This window comes from Haliotis asinina, chromosome 6 (genome assembly GCF_037392515.1).
Source record: "Haliotis asinina isolate JCU_RB_2024 chromosome 6, JCU_Hal_asi_v2, whole genome shotgun sequence".
In the NCBI taxonomy this organism is placed as follows: Eukaryota; Metazoa; Mollusca; class Gastropoda; order Lepetellida; family Haliotidae; genus Haliotis; species Haliotis asinina.
Window position 1 is genome coordinate 51,995,419 of NC_090285.1, and position 23,961 is coordinate 52,019,379.

General features: G+C 38.6%; 1 protein-coding gene across 1 annotated transcript in view; it reads right to left on the reverse strand.

The window, feature by feature from the left end:
* Positions 1 to 699: 699 nt before the first annotated feature.
* The window catches only part of LOC137286355 (small subunit processome component 20 homolog), a 94,614-nt gene continuing 71,352 nt past the window's right edge, over positions 700 to 23,961 (reverse strand). Inside the window, exons 57-64 of the mRNA XM_067818163.1 lie at positions 14,921 to 15,052; positions 13,172 to 13,301; positions 12,853 to 13,013; positions 11,323 to 11,394; positions 9,689 to 9,892; positions 5,155 to 5,278; positions 2,809 to 2,954; positions 700 to 953 (exon numbers count right to left, since the gene is read on the reverse strand). Of these exons, the coding sequence (XP_067674264.1) occupies positions 804 to 953; positions 2,809 to 2,954; positions 5,155 to 5,278; positions 9,689 to 9,892; positions 11,323 to 11,394; positions 12,853 to 13,013; positions 13,172 to 13,301; positions 14,921 to 15,052 (1,119 nt within the window). The 3' untranslated portion in view covers positions 700 to 803. The remainder of the gene's footprint in view (positions 954 to 2,808; positions 2,955 to 5,154; positions 5,279 to 9,688; positions 9,893 to 11,322; positions 11,395 to 12,852; positions 13,014 to 13,171; positions 13,302 to 14,920; positions 15,053 to 23,961) is intronic.

Here is a 23,961-nt window from a genome sequence, read left to right on the forward strand (position 1 = left end):
TATATGTTGTTTGGGACATTTCCCCTTGAAAGACATTCCCACGAAAATGTCAGATTTGTTGCTATGAAACAGACAATAAATGGTCTACAACTGTATAAATTGCAAAAGGCACCTAGAGGCATCCAGGTCATTGTGTCTGCAATGTTTTTTGAAAAACTATCTATTCATTTCAGAGAAATAATCTGGCCTGTAACTCACTACAGATGGACAGATAGACAAACTCATTACCATTAGTATACTAGTATACTAGTTTATTACTCGCCCGTTGAAGATACTGCAGTGTAATATTTTCACTTCAATATTACACTAGTGTAATACTGCTTGACGTATGATGTCAAAACGTTGTGATGTCACAATGCTAATGTTGATGTCGCTATTTTACTAGACCATGCTTGACTTGAAAGCTGAGTGTCCTTACACCATAGGCAATTTCGCAGCAGTTTCTGTCAATTTATGTTGGCGAGTAATAAACAGAATACTAAACTCACTTCTGTGAAATACCATTTTCATTAAACTCGTTAAAGATTTAGTATCAAACTTGCTTTCGCTCGTTTGATACCAAATCATTAACTCGTTTAATAAAAATGGTATTACACAGAAGGTCGTTTAGTATCCTCTATATATTACAGGTACATTACAAGTTCTCTAGGTAGACAGTACTGTCTCAGCAGCCTTCGTCAAAATTCACAAAACTCGGAAGAGAAATATTGTAGGATTTATTGTCTGTACAATGTCATTGGTTTTTATGTACACATTATACACCTGGGGTTGCTCCCCTTACAAAACAGTAAGTACACTCTTATTTAGTCCTCAAGAATTGCCATTTTCCTCAGTTTTAACTTCTTGGGATTTTTCCCAGTTTTCATCATTTGAACCTTTCTCTTTCTGGATTCTTTCCTCACTTCATATTTCCTTATCTTCCTCCTAGCAGCAACCTCAGGTTTTGACACAGCCTGTGAACACATGGATAGGTTGATCAGGACACATATAGAGTGGGGGAACACATGGATAGATTGATCAGGACACATGTAGAGTGGGGGAACACATGGATAGATTGATCAGGACACATGTAGAGTGAACACATGGATAGGCTGATCAGGACACATATAAAGTGGGGAACACATGGATAGATTGATCAGGACACATGTAGAGTGAACACATGGATAGGCTGATCAGGACACATAAAAAGTGGGGGAACACATGGATAGATTGATCAGGACACATGTAGAGTGGGGGAACACATGGATAGATTGATCAGGACACATGTAGAGTGAACACATGGATAGGCTGATCAGGACACATATAAAGTGGGGAACACATGGATAGATTGATCAGGACACATGTAGAGTGAACACATGAATAGGCTGATCAGGACACATATAGAGTGAACACAAGGTTAGGTTGTTCAGGACACATAAAGTGCGAGAGAACACATGGTTAGGTTGATCAGGAAATGTATAGAGTGAACACATTGATAGGCCAGTCAGGATACATAGAGTGTGAGTGAACACACGGATAGGCAGATCAGGTAACTTATAGTGCGAGAAAGCACATACATACAGATTACAAGTTAGTTGGTTTGGTTGATTTGTTGTTAATGCCACATTCAGCAATATTCCAACTATGAGGTGGCGATCTGTAAATAATCAAGTCTGGACTAGACAATCCAGTGATAAATAGCATGAGCATCGATCAGTGCAACTGGGATATGATGACATGCCAGTGAGCCTGACCACCCCATCCCATTAGTTGCCTCTTATGACAAGCATAGTCACCTTTTATGGCAAGCATGGCTTGCTGAAGGCCTATTCTATAGCAGGACCTTCACAGGTCACGATCTGAGTGATTGAGTAAGCATGCAAGAGAGTGTATACAAGACAAGGGGAAGCAAATGCATGCTGAGGAACTACCACAAAACACCCCAAGCAAGCATGACATCTCAATTCCAGTCCTTAAGAGTCCTTAAGTAGATTCTGCTTCATTTGACAAATCAGGTAAGGGGACACGTTTATCAGGTTCTGTATAATTCTCCAGGTTCATTAAGTAGACATCCTCACTAACAGGACACAGGTCCTGTTGAGTCACTTTACATAGACAAGACGTTCAATCAATCTGATGACAGGTTACAGGAAAGCGACTAGTCACCTGAACAAATAACACACATCAGCCTAATTTCAAATGATGACCAAGGTCTACCTTGAGACACTTGTTATTGACCCTGTTAGATGATTTTTGAAAAAATCCATGCATGTTTTTCCAGCTTAGTTAATCCATGTCCATGCAATCACTATAAATGCTGATAGTAACAGTGTGTAACTAGCAAGGAGCTGAATCAGTAAACTTTCAAGACTCTCTCTCTGACTGCCCACAAGAGAGAGATATGCCTGTACAACCACAGCTATCATATCAGGTCCCACCTAAATGCCTCTCCATTAGCAGTATCTCAATTAGCAGTATCCCTCCACATTTGACACGTGCAGCATTACCCTGGGCAAGTGAGTTTGTTAAGAATTGCCTTTGTTCGCCCAGCAGCAAATGGGTGCCTTAAGGGATAAGCCATGACACAATTAAGTTACAAATACCTCACAGGCACCTTGGGTTAATTAGGTAAAAATTTTCAGCACTTTGTGCAAGCACAAGTGTGTGGATACAAGCACTTTGTAAATGTCCGTTATCATTTTTAATTGAATTTAAATCTGAAACAACACAGACTAACAGAAAGATTTATACATCCCATCACCACTTTTCCAACAAATGTGTTCAGAGGATTATGAGATATTTTAGCCTATTGTTCAAAGGATATCGCACCTCAACTGCCCTCCTGCGCTTCTTCCCTGCCCGCTTTTCAGCTCTAGTCTGCTGCACTGTGGCGTACACCTGGGAGAAGACCTCCACTCCCACCAGCTTCTTCAGCAGATCCATCACCTCCTGAGCAAGAGTCTTCAGGCTGGAGTCTAGTGTATAATAAGCATCATTATCAGTGACTGTTGCTTGATATATAAAAATGACAATTGTAAATGACAAGAACCTGATATATTATCATTATTTTCAGTGACTGTAGTCGCATATATAGTCATGACTCTCAGTGACTTTTGCCCTGTATATGATCATGATCGGTGAATGTTGACTGGTCTATAAATGATAATATATTCAGGCAGAGTTACCCACCATATAAACATCATTATCAGTGCATGGAGCCAGGTATATGACCATCATTATCAGTGGCTGGTGCCTGATATATAACCATCATTATCAGTGCCTGGTGCCTGATATAAATAACCACCATTATCAATGCCTGGAGGCTTGGTATATAACTATCATTACCAATGCCATGTGCCAGGTATATAACCACCATCATCAGTGCATGGAGCAGGTATATAACCATCATTATCAGTGGCTGGTGCCTGATATATAACCATCATTATCAGTGCCTGGTGCCTGATATAAATAACCACCATTATCAATGCCTGGAGGCTTGTATATTACCACCATCATCAGTGCCTGGTGCCTTGGTATATAACTATCATTACCAATGCCATGTGCCAGGAGACCCGTGAAGGTCCCGGGGTAGAATAGGCCTTCAGCAACCCATGCTTGCCATAAAAGGTGACTATGCTTGTCGTAAGAGGCGACTAACGGGATCGGGTGGTCAGACTAGCTGACTTGGTTGACACATGTCATCGGTTCCCCATTGCGCAGATCGATGCTCATGTTGTTGATCACTGGATTGTCTGGTCCAGACTCGATTATTTACAGACCGTCGCCATATGGCTGGAATATTGCTAAGTGCGACGTAAAACTAAACTCACTCACTCACCCCCATGTGCCAGGTATATAACCACCATTATCAGTGCATGGAGCAGGTATATAACCATCATTATCAGTGGCTGGTGCCTGATATATAACCATCATTATCAGTGCCTGGTGCCTGATATAAATAACCACCATTATCAATGCCTGGAGGCTTGTATATTACCACCATCATCAGTGCCTGGTGCCTTGGTATGTAACTATCATTACCAGTGCCATGTGCCAGGTATATAACCACCATTATCAGTGCATGGAACAGGTATATAACCATCATTATCTGTGGCTGGTGCCTGATATATAACCATCATTATCAGTGCCTGGTGCCCGATATAAATAACCACCATTATCAATGCCTGGAGGCTTGTATATTACCACCATCATCAGTGCCTGGTGCCTTGGTATATAACTATCATTACCAATGCCATGTGCCAGGTATATAACCATAGTTATCAGTGCATGGAGCAGGTATATAACCATCATTATCAGTGCCTGAAGCCAAATCTATAACCATCATTATCAGAGCCAGGTGCCTCATATATAACCATCGTTATCAGTGCCAGGTGCCTCATATATAACCATCATTATCAGTACCTGGTGCTTGGTATATAACCATCATTATCAGTGCCTGGTGCCTGGTATATAACCATAGTTATCAGTGTCAGGTGCCTCATATATAACCATCATTATCAGTGCCTGAAGCCAGGTCTATAACCATCATTATCCACACCTGGTGCCTGGTATATAACCATAGTTATCAGTGCCAGGAGCCTGATATATAACCATCATTATCAGTACCTGGTGCTTGGTATATAACCATCATTATCAGTGCCTGGTGCCTGGTATATAACCATAGTTATCAGTGTCAGGTGCCTCATATATAACCATCATTATCAGTACCTGGTGCTTGGTATATAACCATCATTATCAGTGCCTGGTGCCTGGTATATAACCATCATTATCAGTGTCTGGTGCCTCATATATAACCACCATTATCAGTGCCTGGTGCCTGGTATACAACCATCATTTACAGTGCCTGGTGCCTGGTGCCTGGTATATAACCATCATTATCAGTGCCTGGACAAACATATCCACCAATCCAAGGAGTGTCCCCAGCCAATGTTGCTCCCAGTGGTGAGTTGCTTACTACATGAAGTAGTAGTGGCATAGTCTACTGGTTAAAGTGTTCGTTCATCACACCAAAGGCCTGTGTTCAATTCCCTACATGGGTACGATATGTGAAGCCCATTTCTAGTGTCCCGCTCCATGATATTGCTAAATACTGCTAAAAGCAGTGTTAAACCTTACTCACCCACTGACTGAAACCAAGAACACTTTCCAACTAACCTGCATTGGCCTGTGTGGTCATCTCCCTGTGTAGAGCCGGCATGACGATCTTCAGGATGTCGTGCAGTGATGATTTGTCCTGCTCCAGACACACTGCCGCCAACCATTTGAAGATCCCCTCTCTCTGCAACACGACATCAGAGACAGTCATCAGTGAAACATACTTCTAACTAGTTTCAGGTCGGTGGGGTAGCCTAATGGTTAAAGGGTATTCCCATCACTCCAAAGACCCGAGTTCAATATCCTACATGGGTACAGTGTGTAAAACCCATGTCTGGTGTCCTCAGACGTGATATTGCTGGGATATTGCTAAAAGCAGTGTAAACCTAAACTCACTCAGACACTTATCTAGTTTATCATATAAGACATCCTTTTGATAAATGTGGAGAGTTTTGCTTTTTACATAATTGATAAGTTTTACTTCCTCCTTCACCCATGAGGAGGCATAGGACAAACATTTCCATTTGGATTCGCAGCCAATATCCAACAACTTTCTCATCCAAGAGAACAAACATAAAGAGCTTCTACCATACCAAATCCACCCACTTTAACAGGCTTACAAGCAACTACTCTTCTGACCATTTCATTTTACCACTCTCGAGGAAAAAAGAAATTCTTTGTTTGATTCATGCAGGAACTTCCCTGTCGGCTTTGGGAAAGTAAGAAAGAGATAATTAAATTTTGAAATCAGCAGTGATTTTATAATAGCAATTCTACCTTCAATTACATAGGTGGGCCTGAGATACTTACCTTGCTACAGTGGAATCCAGAATATTTCAAGCTCCTAGGTGTAAAATTTTTGACAGAATTAAATGTTACAGCTAGAAAGAATATTAAAAATAATTATTTGAGATTCATATAATTATCAACAAGTGGATGAAAAGAATAATTATCTGATTGAACTATTCCTTCTTACCCCATCCATACGTATTACCTGAGGCTTATATCATGGCTAATCTTAAGACCTGAAGTATCAGCTAAAAGCTTCAAAGTGTCAACATTGCAGCTTCAAATGATTTCCGAGAGCCATCTAGAATAAACTCTGTATCATCTGCATATTGCATCAACAGATAGTCCTCCTCATTAACAGTAATTCATTCAATATCATTATTCTTTCTTACAAGACCAGCATGGATATCCAAACAAATAATGAAGATATCCCAGTGTTAGGGTTTTCAATGGTATAAGACAAAAACATAATTTTTATCTTTAATATCATTTTAAGTTTTGATTTTGCTAACCTTGAGTGATAAAAGTATATTCATCTATTTCACAAAAAAGTATCATGTGTTTCCAACTAAAATAGCGTTTACAACATCGTATCGGCGAAACTGCAGTCGCTTGTCACATCCGGGTATTTTTGTACATAGTTTTCGACAGTGAGCCATACTTTTCCCTCTGCACTGCGAGAGAGTGTTTTGATCATGTGGCTTCCTGTTACATATATAACCTGTCACTTGCAGACGACTGATCTTGTTGAATTTTGCTCGCTATTTTTTTTTATACGGGCAATTGCTTTTGCATCTGAAGTGGTATTAATGATTGAGGGTAAATAATATTGTTGTTTATTTGCTCTTTACATAACTTAATTTCGTGATTTCAATAAAACGTCTCACGACAGGAACTGGGCATTCACCCAACCGATGAAACTGTTTGTGCACTCCGATCGCGCACATACTTCCTCAATATAGCGCTAGCAATGCAATCGTTGAAATCACCAGAACGTCGAATTCAGCTCGCTCTGGGATATATGATGAAAGAGGATCGCCTTGTTTACAACCTTGTTTAACAGCAAACCAAGGAGACAATGAACCAATTATAATCAAACAAGATCTGGAATCATTATAAAGAATATTGAACCATTTGATAATGTCCTCTCCAAATCCAAAATATAATAATGACATTGATAAATGACCAGGAGGCAGAAACAAAACCTACTAAAAATAACATATAAGGAATATCATTAGATTCTATATAATACATCAAATCTTATATCAATCTTATGTTATCACCAATATAAATGTTAGACATGAATCCTGTTTGATCAGGGCTGACCAGTATAGGGAAAGCATGCTTGAATCTCTCAGTAATAACAGATAAAGAGGTTTATAGGCAATGTTGAGAAGTGTAATTAGTCACAGGGTTTTCAAAAAACACTTATCTCCTTTTGGAATACAGGTAATGATTACTTGTTTCTGAGTAACTGACAGGTAACCATTAGCAAAGCTATAATTTAAAGACCTTAACAAGAAAGGAGATAAATCTTTGGAAAAAAAATTATAAAACTCATATGTGAACCCATCTGAACTTTTATTATTCTTGGCTTTCTTCAGACATTTTAGAAGTTCCAAATAAGCTATTGAACTGGATTCTTCTTTATTGAGTCTATACAAATCCACCTCTGAAAACAGTTCTTCAAGGTTACAATTTTTTTTTAAGCCATGTTCTTTGGAAGAGTGAAATCTTTCATAAGACGACATTTACTTCAAGAACTATATCACCTGTACTCTCAAGAACAGACATATCTTCTAGCCCCATCTTAGACACACCCTTATTATTTCCATTTGAAGAGTTTCTAAAAACAGTTGATCATTAACAGATTAGGTCAAAATTGTGTCCCTGGATATGGATACCCTTCTGCTGTAGGAAGGATTCCCAACACAAGTGTGTTCTGGTGATTATTTCTACAAAACCAGTTCAATATGAGATGCACATCTATAGAGTCCCATTGAAACATATAGAAGCTCAATCAATTCTGTTGAGCAACTTTTGTGGAGAAGTGGATAGACTTCATACCCTATAACACTATATTCAGAGAGAAATTCAACAAAATTTAAGTAAGTTCAAAGGGAATTAAAACTGGAAAAATAAATAAAATACAGAATCAAAATATGAGAAGCACACCTTTAGAGTCCTTGCTAAGCACATGTGTAATCTAAATGATTTCATAAAGTGGTTGTCCCCTATAACACTATATTGACAGGGAAAGTTAACAAAATTTAGGGAAGTTCAAACGACAATAAATTGGAAAAATAAAAAAATACAAAACCAAAATATGAGATGCACCCCTTTAGAGTCCCTATAAAGCACATGTGTAATTGAAATGAGTTCCATAAAGTAGTTTTTAAGAAGGGGATAACATACACCCCCTCTTCATCCCCTATTACACTACCATCATAGAGAAGTTCAGCAAAATGTACCTAAATTCAAACATCTCTAAACTTACAAAAACAAAGCAATAAAATACAAAATCAAAATATGACATGCACACCTTTAGAGTCCCAAGAAAGCCAATATATAAGTTCACTGAATTCCATGAAGTAGTTTTTGAGAAGAAGGGGATAATGTACACCCCTTCTTTGTCCCCTATTACACTGTCATAGAGAAATTCAGCAAAATATACCTCTGTTCAAATATCTCTTAACTTACAACAAAAACCAATAAAACGTAAAAATAAAATATGAGATGCACACATATAGAGTCCCAAGAAAGCCGATGTATAAGTTCATTGAATTCCACAAAGCATTTTTTTGAGAATCGGATAGAGTACATTCCCTGTTTCATACAGATGGACGGATGGCTGGACATGGAGGGTAACCTTTATGCTCTCAGTCACATATGGCGGAGGCATAAAAACCAATTTCACCCAAGCTGACCTCATGAATATCACTATCATGATCCAGTTAAGGAGCGTATTGTCCAACAACATCACAAATGGTTTCCTTAACAGGTAACAAATATTTAGAATCCCTTAATAGTGAATCGTTGAATTTCCAATATGAACGTTTATGATCGTCATTTTCTGAGAATTTCAATTTAATGTCAATCAGCAAATGGTCAGGTCTGTATCTAACATTTATAGAGGACTGACAGATAAATGAATATAAATTCTTAGACACCAGGATGAAATCTAGCCTTGCTTGTTTAGTAACATTAGGATGCCTCAATGTATAGCTTTGTACTTCTGGGTTATCATCTCATGAAACATCTGTGAAGCTTTTATCCAGTTCTTTCAAAGACATTTAGAAGTTGGAGGAATCAAACTAAAATTGCATTATGGTTCAACTTCTTTGTCATACAAGGTCACAACGTTTCGAGACAGATTCTAGTCTCTTCTTCAGGTGAAGTGAACCTCATGAGCAACATTTAATCATCACTTCACTTCACCTGAAGAAGAGACTAGAATCTGTCTCGAAATGTTGTGACCTTGTATGATAAAGAAGTTGAACCATAAAGCACTTTTAGTTTGAAGCTTTTATCCATTCAAGAACCAGCCTCTTACATTTTTTATCTTTCTTGGTTGTATAAGAAACACTCAGACTACTGCCTAAACACAAAAATAAAATCTTCATAAATACACATAGTTGGGTATAGAGATATAGTCCAATGAACAACTTTCAGATGCAACTATGGAAAAAGGTTTGCTGTGCATTAATGTAATCCCAAACTTATGACGGAAACCTCATGAGCAACATTTAATCATCAGTTTTGTCACACAAAATTGGGAAAAAAAGAAGTCATTCTTGACACTCACCTTCAAAGTGACTTTGGTATTGTTAATAGCCTCATGGTGAGCTTCCCGCACCATACGCTTGACAATCCACTTGACTGACAGCCCTTGTTTGACCTTGATGGGCCCAGCAGATTCCTCAGGGTCTTCCTCCAGGCCCGCTAGGTCTTCCTCAGGGGAAGGCAGGAGTTTGATGATTTTCCCAATATACAGCATGTTCTTCACGATCTGTAGTCAGGGCACAACAAAATACTTGATTATTTCAGGCGTAATATTTTTGCTAACTTTGTGCTTAAGACCTCATTGTGTTTCACATAGGCTGCATATCTTTCATTCAGTCAGAACAGCATGTGCCATAGAAACATTTCATCCTGAGTGAATGTTGTTTTGTTTCTTTGCTGCATTGAGCCTCATTGCAATATTCCAGCTACATTAAAATATGGTTATGAAAATTTAGACCATTTCAACTAATATAATAAGAAACAGCAAGGACAAAAAATTGTTTGTCGTATTCACCAGTTTGTAAGAGTGTTTGTTCAGGGTTTCAAAAATATTTTCAAAAGCCACTTGCTACAGGGGGAGTCAGTTTCCTGACTAATTTTCCACTTGCCCTGAATTTTATGACGTAATGATGATAATGTCATTATGAGAGAATAAATCAACATGGTATTTGATGTTAATGTTTAGTGGACTATTTATTGAGAAGTGACAAAAAGCAAATAATGACTCCATGAAGCAAAAAATAACTCCACTTTATTATCAGTGTGAAATTTCATAGCTACATTTTGAGCAGACATGAGATGAAATCCAAGTTTATTTGCAGTTTGAAACTGAAAGCAGACATTATCTAGTAGCTCACGGACAATTAAGATACCATTATTTGAAAATTGACTTGTCCTGGGCATCAGGCAATGGGATTTTTGAAGCCCTGTTTGTTATAGACATAGTTTATTGTTTATGGCAACAGATAATAAATACATGCAATCAACTTGTACCAAGAGTAATGACTGATATAAAAAGCACTAATTCTGGTTCAGGTTGTATAATATGATTTAAAAGCAAAAACATAGCGTTAGGTTTAATAAAACATTATTATACCCTCGTTATATACCTCTGATTTTCTTAACAGTCAACTAACCAGATTGGGTGGACAGACTCACTGACTTGGTTGACAAGTTATTGCTTCCCAATTGTGCCGATTGATGTGCATGCTGTTGATCACAGGATTGTCTGGTCCAGACTCAATTATTTACAGACTGCCGCCATATAGCTGGAATATTGCTGAGTGCGGCGTAAAACTCAACTCACTAACTCACTCAGTCTCATTTTCCAACACAGTTTATCTCCATCCTACCATAATCATGTTGTTAATCAGATTTTTAAAAAATACATACTGTGTTGGAAAATCATGGAAAATCAGAGGTATGTTACATAATTATATACCTCTCAATGGCCTTGTTTGACCAATCACTATCAAGTATCTACTGAGATCATAGAAGTATATACAATGGGCCAAGCCAACAAGACTGACTATCTTTCTACTTGATTCATGGCCGGCATGGATGGTTTGATTAACAAGGACAAAGTAAACAGATTATTATCTATTACAGGTACAAAAGCAGAGATTTACTTTATTTCTTCTTGAAGTAAACACGTACCTGGTTAATGAGATCTTCAGTGAGATGTTCAGACTGCAGCTGAGTGATGAAAGACTGAGTGAGGCCCCTGAGCTGAAACAACATTCCAATAAACACTGTTGAGCCACTGTAGCTCTAACTTGCTGGATCATACCAAACATAATTTTAACATCATGGTCTATACAATCAGTAATATCCCAACTTTACATTTAGAACCAGGTTAAAATTGTTCTTCAGCATCTCATGCTTGTTACATGTGTCCATTTGAATAGATTGATGCTCATGCTGTTGATCACTGGATTGTTCACTAAAGATGTGTACTATTTACAGACTTACACCATATAGCTGGTATACTGCTGAGTGCCGCATTAAACAACCACCCAACCAACTTTAGATCTCAGTAAATGGCCAGGAATATTCTCATAAACAGCACTGATTGTGACAACTATCATTTTTCGGTACGGTGAGGTAGTGAAGTGGTTAAAGCATTTACTCGTGCAAAGGTCAATTCAGTGCATGGGTGAAATATGTTTGCCCATTTCCCCTAAAATTGGCATAAAACTAAATCATACACACTACTAATCTCCAACATATGGGGTGTGTTGCAAACAACTAATCGCTTGCAAGCGATGTAGAGCAATTTGCCTGACAACAGCGTGCTAACTTTCAGGCACTTGCAATTGCAGCAATCAACGCGGATGAGGTCACTTTGTCGTCGAACCAAAATGGCAGTTTAGGGAAATTTGAATTTGACAGCTGAACCAGAATTGTTTAACCAGTTAATTGGCGAAGACAGCTAACACCCCATCATCCTCAGTTTCCTCCACAGTTCCAATGTAGTCATCAACAATCATAAATTCATCACTCGCCATCGAGACTCTTCTAATACGTTCTTCATTTGGGCCAGACAAGCAAACAGTAATCTCTCTGCCATTTTTTGAAGAGTGAGAAACGCTTCAAGTCCAGAATAAGTGACTCATCTGCTTACTGTCAGTGATTTTCGACTTGCAACGCACCTTTGATCGCTGTCTGACAATGAGGACAGGGTGACAGTCTGTCACAGTATACTTATGATTTCCCATGTAAGATGCCATAACTGACTGACATACCAAGTAATGGTGTGTCCTTCCTTTACAAAACCATACTCCACCAATATTCCACACATGGAGAGTGACAAATTACCCAGTCTGGACTAGACAATCCAGTGACTGATATAATTTCACCCACTGTTTGGGCTGTTCACAACCTTGAGGATGCACCTGTATTTGTCCGATACCACAATATCCCAGCAAGATCACAACAGCCTCTACATACATTATACATACCTCAATATGCTCCATGTATGATACACCACACAAACAGTAAGGGTTCTATGACCATGCAATCCTCACTGGTCTCTATGTACAACATACAGGGTGTATCAACATATCCTCCCCATTATCCAAATGATAAATATTTGTGACAATCAGTTCTCTGCATAAGAATATTCTGAGGCATTTTCTGAGCATAAAGGTAATGGTTGAAGAAGCAGCATGAGCCTCCAAGTCTCACCTTCTGTCTGGTGTCAGTGAGCAGGTAGTCCTTTGATTGACCACTCTCCAACTGGCTCTTGACATCATCTAGCGGCCATGCGGAGAAAAGCTGACCAAACAGCTGGCAAGCGGTCAATCGGCACCAAGCGTGGGGGTACAGCAAGTGATGCTGGACATGCTCTGAAACAGAACACTTGCATATACACTAGCTGTACATGTACAAGTTACTTTATTGCAGTAGGGTGTACCGTGATGATTCACTATGACTAAGTTTCAGGCATTTAAAGAACTATTCATAAGACACGGAAGGACAACTTACTTGACAACAACTTACTTACCCCATATATTGTTCATGTCGTCTGTGTATTTCTTGTTGCGGATGAGACGACAGTTGTTGAGGATTTTGGAGATGTTGACGAGGAGGCTGTAAAGACAGTGGTCCAGCTCGAACTCCCGATCACCTTCTTTCTGTGGAAGATACATTAAATCTCTCTCTATGATAACAGTCGACATGTAACATTGTGTGCTTTCCATTTCAATTTTGCTATTGACTGTTGTTTAAAACCACATTCACAAATATCCAAGAAATGTGGTCTAGACTGATATGACTGATATCCTGAGCATCATTGTATGCAACTGCACAGCCAAATTACCCAACCAGAATACCTAATCACATTTGAATTAATAAAAACCACAACTCTATCCCAAATATTTCCCAGGTTTATATGAAGTGACTTCTTCAAAAAAAAATTAACCTATCAGAGAAGAAAGAGGGATTAAATATGGTTTAAAGCCACTTTTAGCACTATTCCATCAATATCACAGCAGGGGACACCAGAAATGGGCTTCACACACTGTACCCATGTGACTATTTTGTGAGGAATCGAACCTGGGTCTTCAGCATGATAAGAAGATGCTTCAACCATTAGGCTACCCCACCACCCCCAGAGAAGAAAGAAGTGACCATAATTTTCACAAACTGTAATGCATGTACAGTTTGTTACAGAGTGCCACCATCAAGATCAGGCATGCTGCCTCAAGCAAAAGGACTCTTACAAACATGAAATAATGTTCACATCTCAACTGACTGTTTATTAATATATGGTCAATAACATGACTGGCTGAATAAGCAATAGTTTTTTGCATATATATTACCCTAAAATTGTAAAAAGTACATAGGTCATATCTACTAAAAGATAAATGTTTTTCAACGCTTATAATAAATACATTAAGAGACCCAACCATCTCTCTATACTGATGCACCAGATGATAATTTATGGATGTCAACTTCTTTATCAAGAGGAACACTTCTAAATATTGTCTAGAGTGTTCACCATAATAAAGAAGGTGACATCCATTAATTCTCATCTGTTTCACTTCATGTCATTCACATGCCATTCAAAGTGATTGAGTTCAGTTTTACACATCACCCAGCAATAATCAAGCTATTTGGCGGCAATCTCTACATAATCAAGTCTGGATCAGAAACAGCGAGCAACAGCATGAGCACTCATCTATGCAACTGGGATACGATGACCAACCAAGTCAGCGAGCATGACCACCGAATCCTGTATGTCACCTCTTATGACAGTCATGGTTACTCAAGATTCTAGCCCGGATCTTCACACATATGTTTAAAGACTTTGAACTTGTGTAAAATTCATGCAGTGTTGCATCTAGGAATAGCTGTTTTTGAGCCAGTTCACTCACTGCCTTTCAAGTTCTGAGCCAAACACCTATACAGTCGCCCTGTCTATTTTCACTTTGATAACTTCCAAAAAAATCTGTTATTCTACAGACTTTCTTCGATGTTGCCATTGTGATAATTAAATTTATCAAACACTACAACACTATGATCAAGTTAAGCATTCCACTGTCTTCACATAGATTGCGGAAATAAGCATAATAAGGATGAGTCAGGAAAAGGAAAAATAATATTCTTAGATGGGAATGATAAGCAATAACTGTTATATACATATACACTGGGTACAAGTAATTTTCAATTCTGCATATATTCTGAAAATAAAAACATGCACTAAATACGTAAATACAAGCTCTAGATGAAACACTGCTCATGTAGAACCTACCTCTGTGTATCTATCAGGTTCCAGCTGTTGTTGTATGAGGGGCAGGATGTCAGCCAGTCGACGCTCGAAGTTGGTCTTTTCCACCTCCACAAACAAACCACAAACTTGAGATGCCAGAGTTCGATGAATCACCTGAAACACCATCATCCAAAACCTCATCAGTAGATGAAACTAAAAAATACTGTCAATCAACAATGTGCAAAAACAACCACTGTAAACATTATCAATAGACAACAGCCATATACTCCTGTCCCTCGTCACAATATGAAAACAACATTCACAATGATGAACCGGCATCATTCAAACAACACGATCCATCAACACCATCAACATATTGCTCTGTCCATCAGTCCCAGGTTGAAAACAAACAACATCCGTAATCATCATCAACTGACATCACTCAAGTAACACTGTCCATCAAGACTTCCAAAAACAACATCCGTAATCATCATCAACTGACATCACTCAAGTAACACTGTCCATCAACACTTCCAAAAACAACATCCGTAATCATCATCAATTGACATCACTCAAGTAACACTGTCCATCAACACTTCCAAAAACAACATCCGTAATCATCATCAACTGACATCACTCAAGCAACACTGTCCATCAACACTTCCAAAAACAACATCCGTAATCATCATCAATTGACATCACTCAAGTAACACTGTCCATCAACACTTCCAAAAACAACATCCGTAATCATCATCAACTGACATCACTCAAGTAACACTGTCCATCAACACTTCCAAAAACAACATCCGTAATCATCATCAACTGACATCACTCAAGTAACACCGTCCATCAACACTTCCAAAAACAACATCCGTAATCATCATCAGCTGACATCACTCAAGCAACACTGTCCATCAACACTTCCAAAAACAACATCTGTAATCATCATCAGCTGACATCACTCAAGTAACACTGTCCATCAACACTTCCAAAAACAACATCTGTAATCATCATCAACTGACATCTCTCAAGAAACACTGTCCATCAACACTTCCAAAAACAACATCCGTAATCATCATCAACTGACATCACTCAAGTAACACTGTCCATCAACACTTCCAAAAACAACATCTGTAATCATCATCAGCTGACATCACTCAAGTAACACTGTCCATCAACACTTCCAAAAACAACATCAGTAATCATCATCAGCTGACATCACTCAAGTAACACTGTCCATCAACACTTCCAAAAACAACATCTGTAATCATCATCAGCTGACATCACTCAAGTAACACTGTCCATCAACACTTCCAAAAACAACATCTGTAATCATCATCAACTGACATCACTCAAGTAACATTGTCCATCAACACTTCCAAAAACAACATCCGTAATCATCATCAGCTGACATCACTCAAGCAACACTGTCCATCAACACTTCCAAAAACAACATCTGTAATCATCATCAGCTGACATCACTCAAGTAACACTGTCCATCAACACTTCCAAAAACAACATCCGTAATCATCAACTGACATCACTCAAGCAACACTGTCCATCAACACTTCCAAAAACAACATCCGTAATCATCATCAACTGACATCACTCAAGTAACACTGTCCATCAACACTTCCAAAAACAACATCCGTAATCATCATCAACTGACATCACTCAAGCAACACTGTCCATCAACACTTCCAAAAACAACATCCGTAATCATCATCAACTGACATCACTCAAGTAACACTGTCCATCAACACTTCCAAAAACAACATCCGTAATCATCATCAACTGACATCATTGAAACAACGCTGTCCATCAACACTTCCAAAAACAACATCCGTAATCATCATCAATTGACATCACTCAAGTAACACTGTCCATCAACACTTCCAAAAACAACATCCGTAATCATCATCAACTGACATCACTCAAGTAACACTGTCCATCAACACTTCCAAAAACAACATCCGTAATCATCATCAACTGACATCACTCAAGTAACACTGTCCATCAACACTTCCAAAAACAACATCCGTAATCATCATCAGCTGACATCACTCAAGCAACACTGTCCATCAACACTTCCAAAATCAACATTTGTAATCATCATCAGCTGACATCACTCAAGTAACACTGTCCATCAACACTTCCAAAAACAACATCTGTAATCATCATCAACTGACATCTCTCAAGAAACACTGTCCATCAACACTTCCAAAAACAACATCCGTAATCATCATCAACTGACATCACTCAAGTAACACTGTCCATCAACACTTCCAAAAACAACATCTGTAATCATCATCAGCTGACATCACTCAAGTAACACTGTCCATCAACACTTCCAAAAACAACATCTGTAATCATCATCAGCTGACATCACTCAAGTAACACTGTCCATCAACACTTCCAAAAACAACATCTGTAATCATCATCAGCTGACATCACTCAAGTAACACTGTCCATCAACACTTCCAAAAACAACATCTGTAATCATCATCAACTGACATCACTCAAGTAACATTGTCCATCAACACTTCCAAAAACAACATCCGTAATCATCATCAGCTGACATCACTCAAGCAACACTGTCCATCAACACTTCCAAAAACAACATCTGTAATCATCATCAGCTGACATCACTCAAGTAACACTGTCCATCAACACTTCCAAAAACAACATCCGTAATCATCAACTGACATCACTCAAGCAACACTGTCCATCAACACTTCCAAAAACAACATCCGTAATCATCATCAACTGACATCACTCAAGTAACACTGTCCATCAACACTTCCAAAAACAACATCCGTAATCATCATCAACTGACATCACTCAAGCAACACTGTCCATCAACACTTCCAAAAACAACATCCGTAATCATCATCAACTGACATCACTCAAGTAACACTGTCCATCAACACTTCCAAAAACAACATCCGTAATCATCATCAACTGACATCATTGAAACAACGCTGTCCATCAACACTTCCAAAAACAACATCCGTAATCATCATCAATTGACATCACTCAAGTAACACTGTCCATCAACACTTCCAAAAACAACATCCGTAATCATCATCAACTGACATCACTCAAGTAACACTGTCCATCAACACTTCCAAAAACAACATCCGTAATCATCATCAATTGACATCACTCAAGTAACACTGTCCATCAACACTTCCAAAAACAACATCCGTAATCATCATCAGCTGACATCACTCAAGTAACACTGTCCATCAACACTTCCAAAAACAACATCCGTAATCATCATCAGCTGACATCACTCAAGTAACACTGTCCATCAACACTTCCAAAAACAACATCCGTAATCATCATCAATTGACATCACTCAAGTAACACTGTCCATCAACACTTCCAAAAACAACATCCGTAATCATCATCAGCTGACATCACTCAAGTAACACCGTCCATCAACACTTCCAAAAACAACATCCGTAATCATCATCAACTGACATCACTCAAGCAACACTGTCCATCAACACTTCCAAGAGCAACATCTGTAATCATCATCAACTGACATCACTCAAGCAACACTGTCCATCAACACTTCCAAAAACAACATCCGTAATCATCATCAACTGACATCACTCAAGTAACACTGTCCATCAACACTTCTCAAAACATCATCCGTAATCATCATCAACTGACATCACTCAAGTAACACTGTCCATCAACACTTCTCAAAACAACATCCGTAATCATCATCAACTGACATCACTCAAGTAACACTGTCCATCAACACTTCCAAAAACAACATCTGTAATCATCATCAACTGACATCACTGAAACAACACTGTCCATCAACACTTCCAAAAACAACATCCGTAATCATCATCAACTGACATCACTCAAGTAACACTGTCCATCAACACTTCCAAAAACAACATCCGTAATCATCATCAACTGACATCACTCAAGCAACACTGTCCATCAACACTTCCAAAAACAACATCCGTAATCATCATCAATTGACATCACTCAAGTAACACTGTCCATCAACACTTCCAAAAACAACATCCGTAATCATCATCAACTGACATCACTCAAGCAACATTGTCCATCAACACTTCCAAAAACAACATCCGTAATCATCATCAACTGACATCACTCAAGTAACACCGTCCATCAACACTTCCAAAAACAACATCCGTAATCATCATCAGCTGACATCACTCAAGTAACACTGCCCATCAACACTTCCAAAAACAACATCTGTAATCATCATCAGCTGACATCACTCAAGTAACACTGTCCATCAACACTTCCAAAAACAACATCTGTAATCATCATCAACTGACATCACTCAAGTAACACTGTCCATCAACACTTCCAAAAACAACATCTGTAATCATCATCAGCTGACATCACTCAAGTAACACTGTCCATCAACACTTCCAAAAACAACATCCGTAATCATCATCAACTGACATCACTCAAGTAACACTGTCCATCAACACGTCCAAAAACAACATCCGTAATCATCATCAGCTGACATCACTCAAGCAACACTGTCCATCAACACTTCCAAAAACAACATCTGTAATCATCATCAGCTGACATCACTCAAGTAACACTGTCCATCAACACTTCCAAAAACAACATCCGTAATCATCAACTGACATCACTCAAGCAACACTGTCCATCAACACTTCCAAAAACAACATCCGTAATCATCATCAACTGACATCACTCAAGTAACACCGTCCATCAACACTTCCAAAAACAACATCCGTAATCATCATCAACTGACATCACTCAAGCAACACTGTCCATCAACACTTCCAAAAACAACATCCGTAATCATCATCAACTGACATCACTCAAGTAACACTGTCCATCAACACTTCCAAAAACAACATCCGTAATCATCATCAACTGACATCACTGAAACAACACTGTCCATCAACACTTCCAAAAACAACATCCGTAATCATCATCAATTGACATCACTCAAGTAACACTGTCCATCAACACTTCCAAAAACAACATCCGTAATCATCATCAATTGACATCACTCAAGTAACACTGTCCATCAACACTTCCAAAAACAACATCCGTAATCATCATCAACTGACATCACTCAAGCAACACTGTCCATCAACACTTCCAAAAACAACATCCGTAATCATCATCAATTGACATCACTCAAGTAACACTGTCCATCAACACTTCCAAAAACAACATCCGTAATCATCATCAATTGACATCACTCAAGTAACACTGTCCATCAACACTTCCAAAAACAACATCCGTAATCATCATCAATTGACATCACTCAAGTAACACTGTCCATCAACACTTCCAAAAACAACATCCGTAATCATCAACTGACATCACTCAAGCAACACTGTCCATCAACACTTCCAAAAACAACATCCGTAATCATCATCAACTGACATCACTCAAGTAACACCGTCCATCAACACTTCCAAAAACAACATCCGTAATCATCATCAACTGACATCACTCAAGCAACACTGTCCATCAACACTTCCAAAAACAACATCCGTAATCATCATCAACTGACATCACTCAAGTAACACTGTCCATCAACACTTCCAAAAACAACATCCGTAATCATCATCAACTGACATCACTGAAACAACACTGTCCATCAACACTTCCAAAAACAACATCCGTAATCATCATCAATTGACATCACTCAAGTAACACTGTCCATCAACACTTCCAAAAACAACATCCGTAATCATCATCAATTGACATCACTCAAGTAACACTGTCCATCAACACTTCCAAAAACAACATCCGTAATCATCATCAACTGACATCACTCAAGCAACACTGTCCATCAACACTTCCAAAAACAACATCCGTAATCATCATCAATTGACATCACTCAAGTAACACTGTCCATCAACACTTCCAAAAACAACATCCGTAATCATCATCAATTGACATCACTCAAGTAACACTGTCCATCAACACTTCCAAAAACAACATCCGTAATCATCATCAACTGACATCACTCAAGCAACACTGTCCATCAACACTTCCAAAAACAACATCCGTAATCATCATCAACTGACATCACTCAAGTAACACTGTCCATCAACACTTCCAAAAACAACATCTGTAATCATCATCAGCTGACATCACTCAAGTAACACTGTCCATCAACACTTCCAAAAACAACATCCGTAATCATCATCAACTGACATCACTCAAGTAACACTGTCCATCAACACGTCCAAAAACAACATCCGTAATCATCATCAGCTGACATCACTCAAGTAACACTGTCCATCAACACTTCCAAAAACAACATCCGTAATCATCATCAGCTGACATCACTCAAGTAACACTGTCCATCAACACTTCCAAAAACAACATCTGTAATCATCATCAACTGACATCACTCAAGTAACACTGTCCATCAACACTTCCAAAAACAACATCTGTAATCATCATCAGCTGACATCACTCAAGTAACACTGTCCATCAACACTTCCAAAAACAACATCCGTAATCATCATCAACTGACATCACTCAAGTAACACTGTCCATCAACACGTCCAAAAACAACATCCGTAATCATCATCAGCTGACATCACTCAAGCAACACTGTCCATCAACACTTCCAAAAACAACATCTGTAATCATCATCAGCTGACATCACTCAAGTAACACTGTCCATCAACACTTCCAAAAACAACATCCGTAATCATCAACTGACATCACTCAAGCAACACTGTCCATCAACACTTCCAAAAACAACATCCGTAATCATCATCAACTGACATCACTCAAGTAACACCGTCCATCAACACTTCCAAAAACAACATCCGTAATCATCATCAACTGACATCACTCAAGCAACACTGTCCATCAACACTTCCAAAAACAACATCCGTAATCATCATCAACTGACATCACTCAAGTAACACTGTCCATCAACACTTCCAAAAACAACATCCGTAATCATCATCAACTGACATCACTGAAACAACACTGTCCATCAACACTTCCAAAAACAACATCCGTAATCATCATCAATTGACATCACTCAAGTAACACTGTCCATCAACACTTCCAAAAACAACATCCGTAATCATCATCAATTGACATCACTCAAGTAACACTGTCCATCAACACTTCCAAAAACAACATCCGTAATCATCATCAACTGACATCACTCAAGCAACACTGTCCATCAACACTTCCAAAAACAACATCCGTAATCATCATCAATTGACATCACTCAAGTAACACTGTCCATCAACACTTCCAAAAACAACATCCGTAATCATCATCAATTGACATCACTCAAGTAACACTGTCCATCAACACTTCCAAAAACAACATCCGTAATCATCATCAACTGACATCACTCAAGCAACACTGTCCATCAACACTTCCAAAAACAACATCCGTAATCATCATCAACTGACATCACTCAAGTAACACCGTCCATCAACACTTCCAAAAACAACATCCGTAATCATCATCAGCTGACATCACTCAAGTAACACTGCCCATCAACACTTCCAAAAACAACATCTGTAATCATCATCAGCTGACATCACTCAAGTAACACTGTCCATCAACACTTCCAAAAACAACATCTGTAATCATCATCAACTGACATCACTCAAGAAACACTGTCCATCAACACTTCCAAAAACAACATCCGTAATCATCATCAACTGACATCACTCAAGTAACACTGTCCATCAACACTTCCAAAAACAACATCTGTAATCATCATCAGCTGACATCACTCAAGTAACACTGTCCATCAACACTTCCAAAAACAACATCCGTAATCATCATCAACTGACATCACTCAAGTAACATTGTCCATCAACACGTCCAAAAACAACATCCGTAATCATCATCAGCTGACATCACTCAAGCAACACTGTCCATCAAGACTTCCAAAAACAACATCTGTAATCATCATCAGCTGACATCACTCAAGTAACACTGTCCATCAACACTTCCAAAAACAACATCCGTAATCATCAACTGACATCACTCAAGCAACACTGTCCATCAACACTTCCAAAAACAACATCCGTAATCATCATCAACTGACATCACTCAAGTAACACCGTCCATCAACACTTCCAAAAACAACATCCGTAATCATCATCAGCTGACATCACTCAAGCAACACTGTCCATCAACACTTCCAAAAACAACATCTGTAATCATCATCAGCTGACATCACTCAAGTAACACTGTCCATCAACACTTCCAAAAACAACATCTGTAATCATCATCAACTGACATCTCTCAAGAAACACTGTCCATCAACACTTCCAAAAACAACATCCGTAATCATCATCAACTGACATCACTCAAGTAACACTGTCCATCAACACTTCCAAAAACAACATCTGTAATCATCATCAACTGACATCTCTCAAGAAACACTGTCCATCAACACTTCCAAAAACAACATCCGTAATCATCATCAACTGACATCACTCAAGTAACACTGTCCATCAACACTTCCAAAAACAACATCTCTAATCATCATCAGCTGACATCACTCAAGTAACACTGTCCATCAACACTTCCAAAAACAACATCAGTAATCATCATCAGCTGACATCACTCAAGTAACACTGTCCATCAACACTTCCAAAAACAACATCTGTAATCATCATCAGCTGACATCACTCAAGTAACACTGTCCATCAACACTTCCAAAAACAACATCTGTAATCATCATCAACTGACATCACTCAAGTAACATTGTCCATCAACACTTCCAAAAACAACATCCGTAATCATCATCAGCTGACATCACTCAAGCAACACTGTCCATCAACACTTCCAAAAACAACATCTGTAATCATCATCAGCTGACATCACTCAAGTAACACTGTCCATCAACACTTCCAAAAACAACATCCGTAATCATCAACTGACATCACTCAAGCAACACTGTCCATCAACACTTCCAAAAACAACATCCGTAATCATCATCAACTGACATCACTCAAGTAACACTGTCCATCAACACTTCCAAAAACAACATCCGTAATCATCATCAACTGACATCACTCAAGCAACACTGTCCA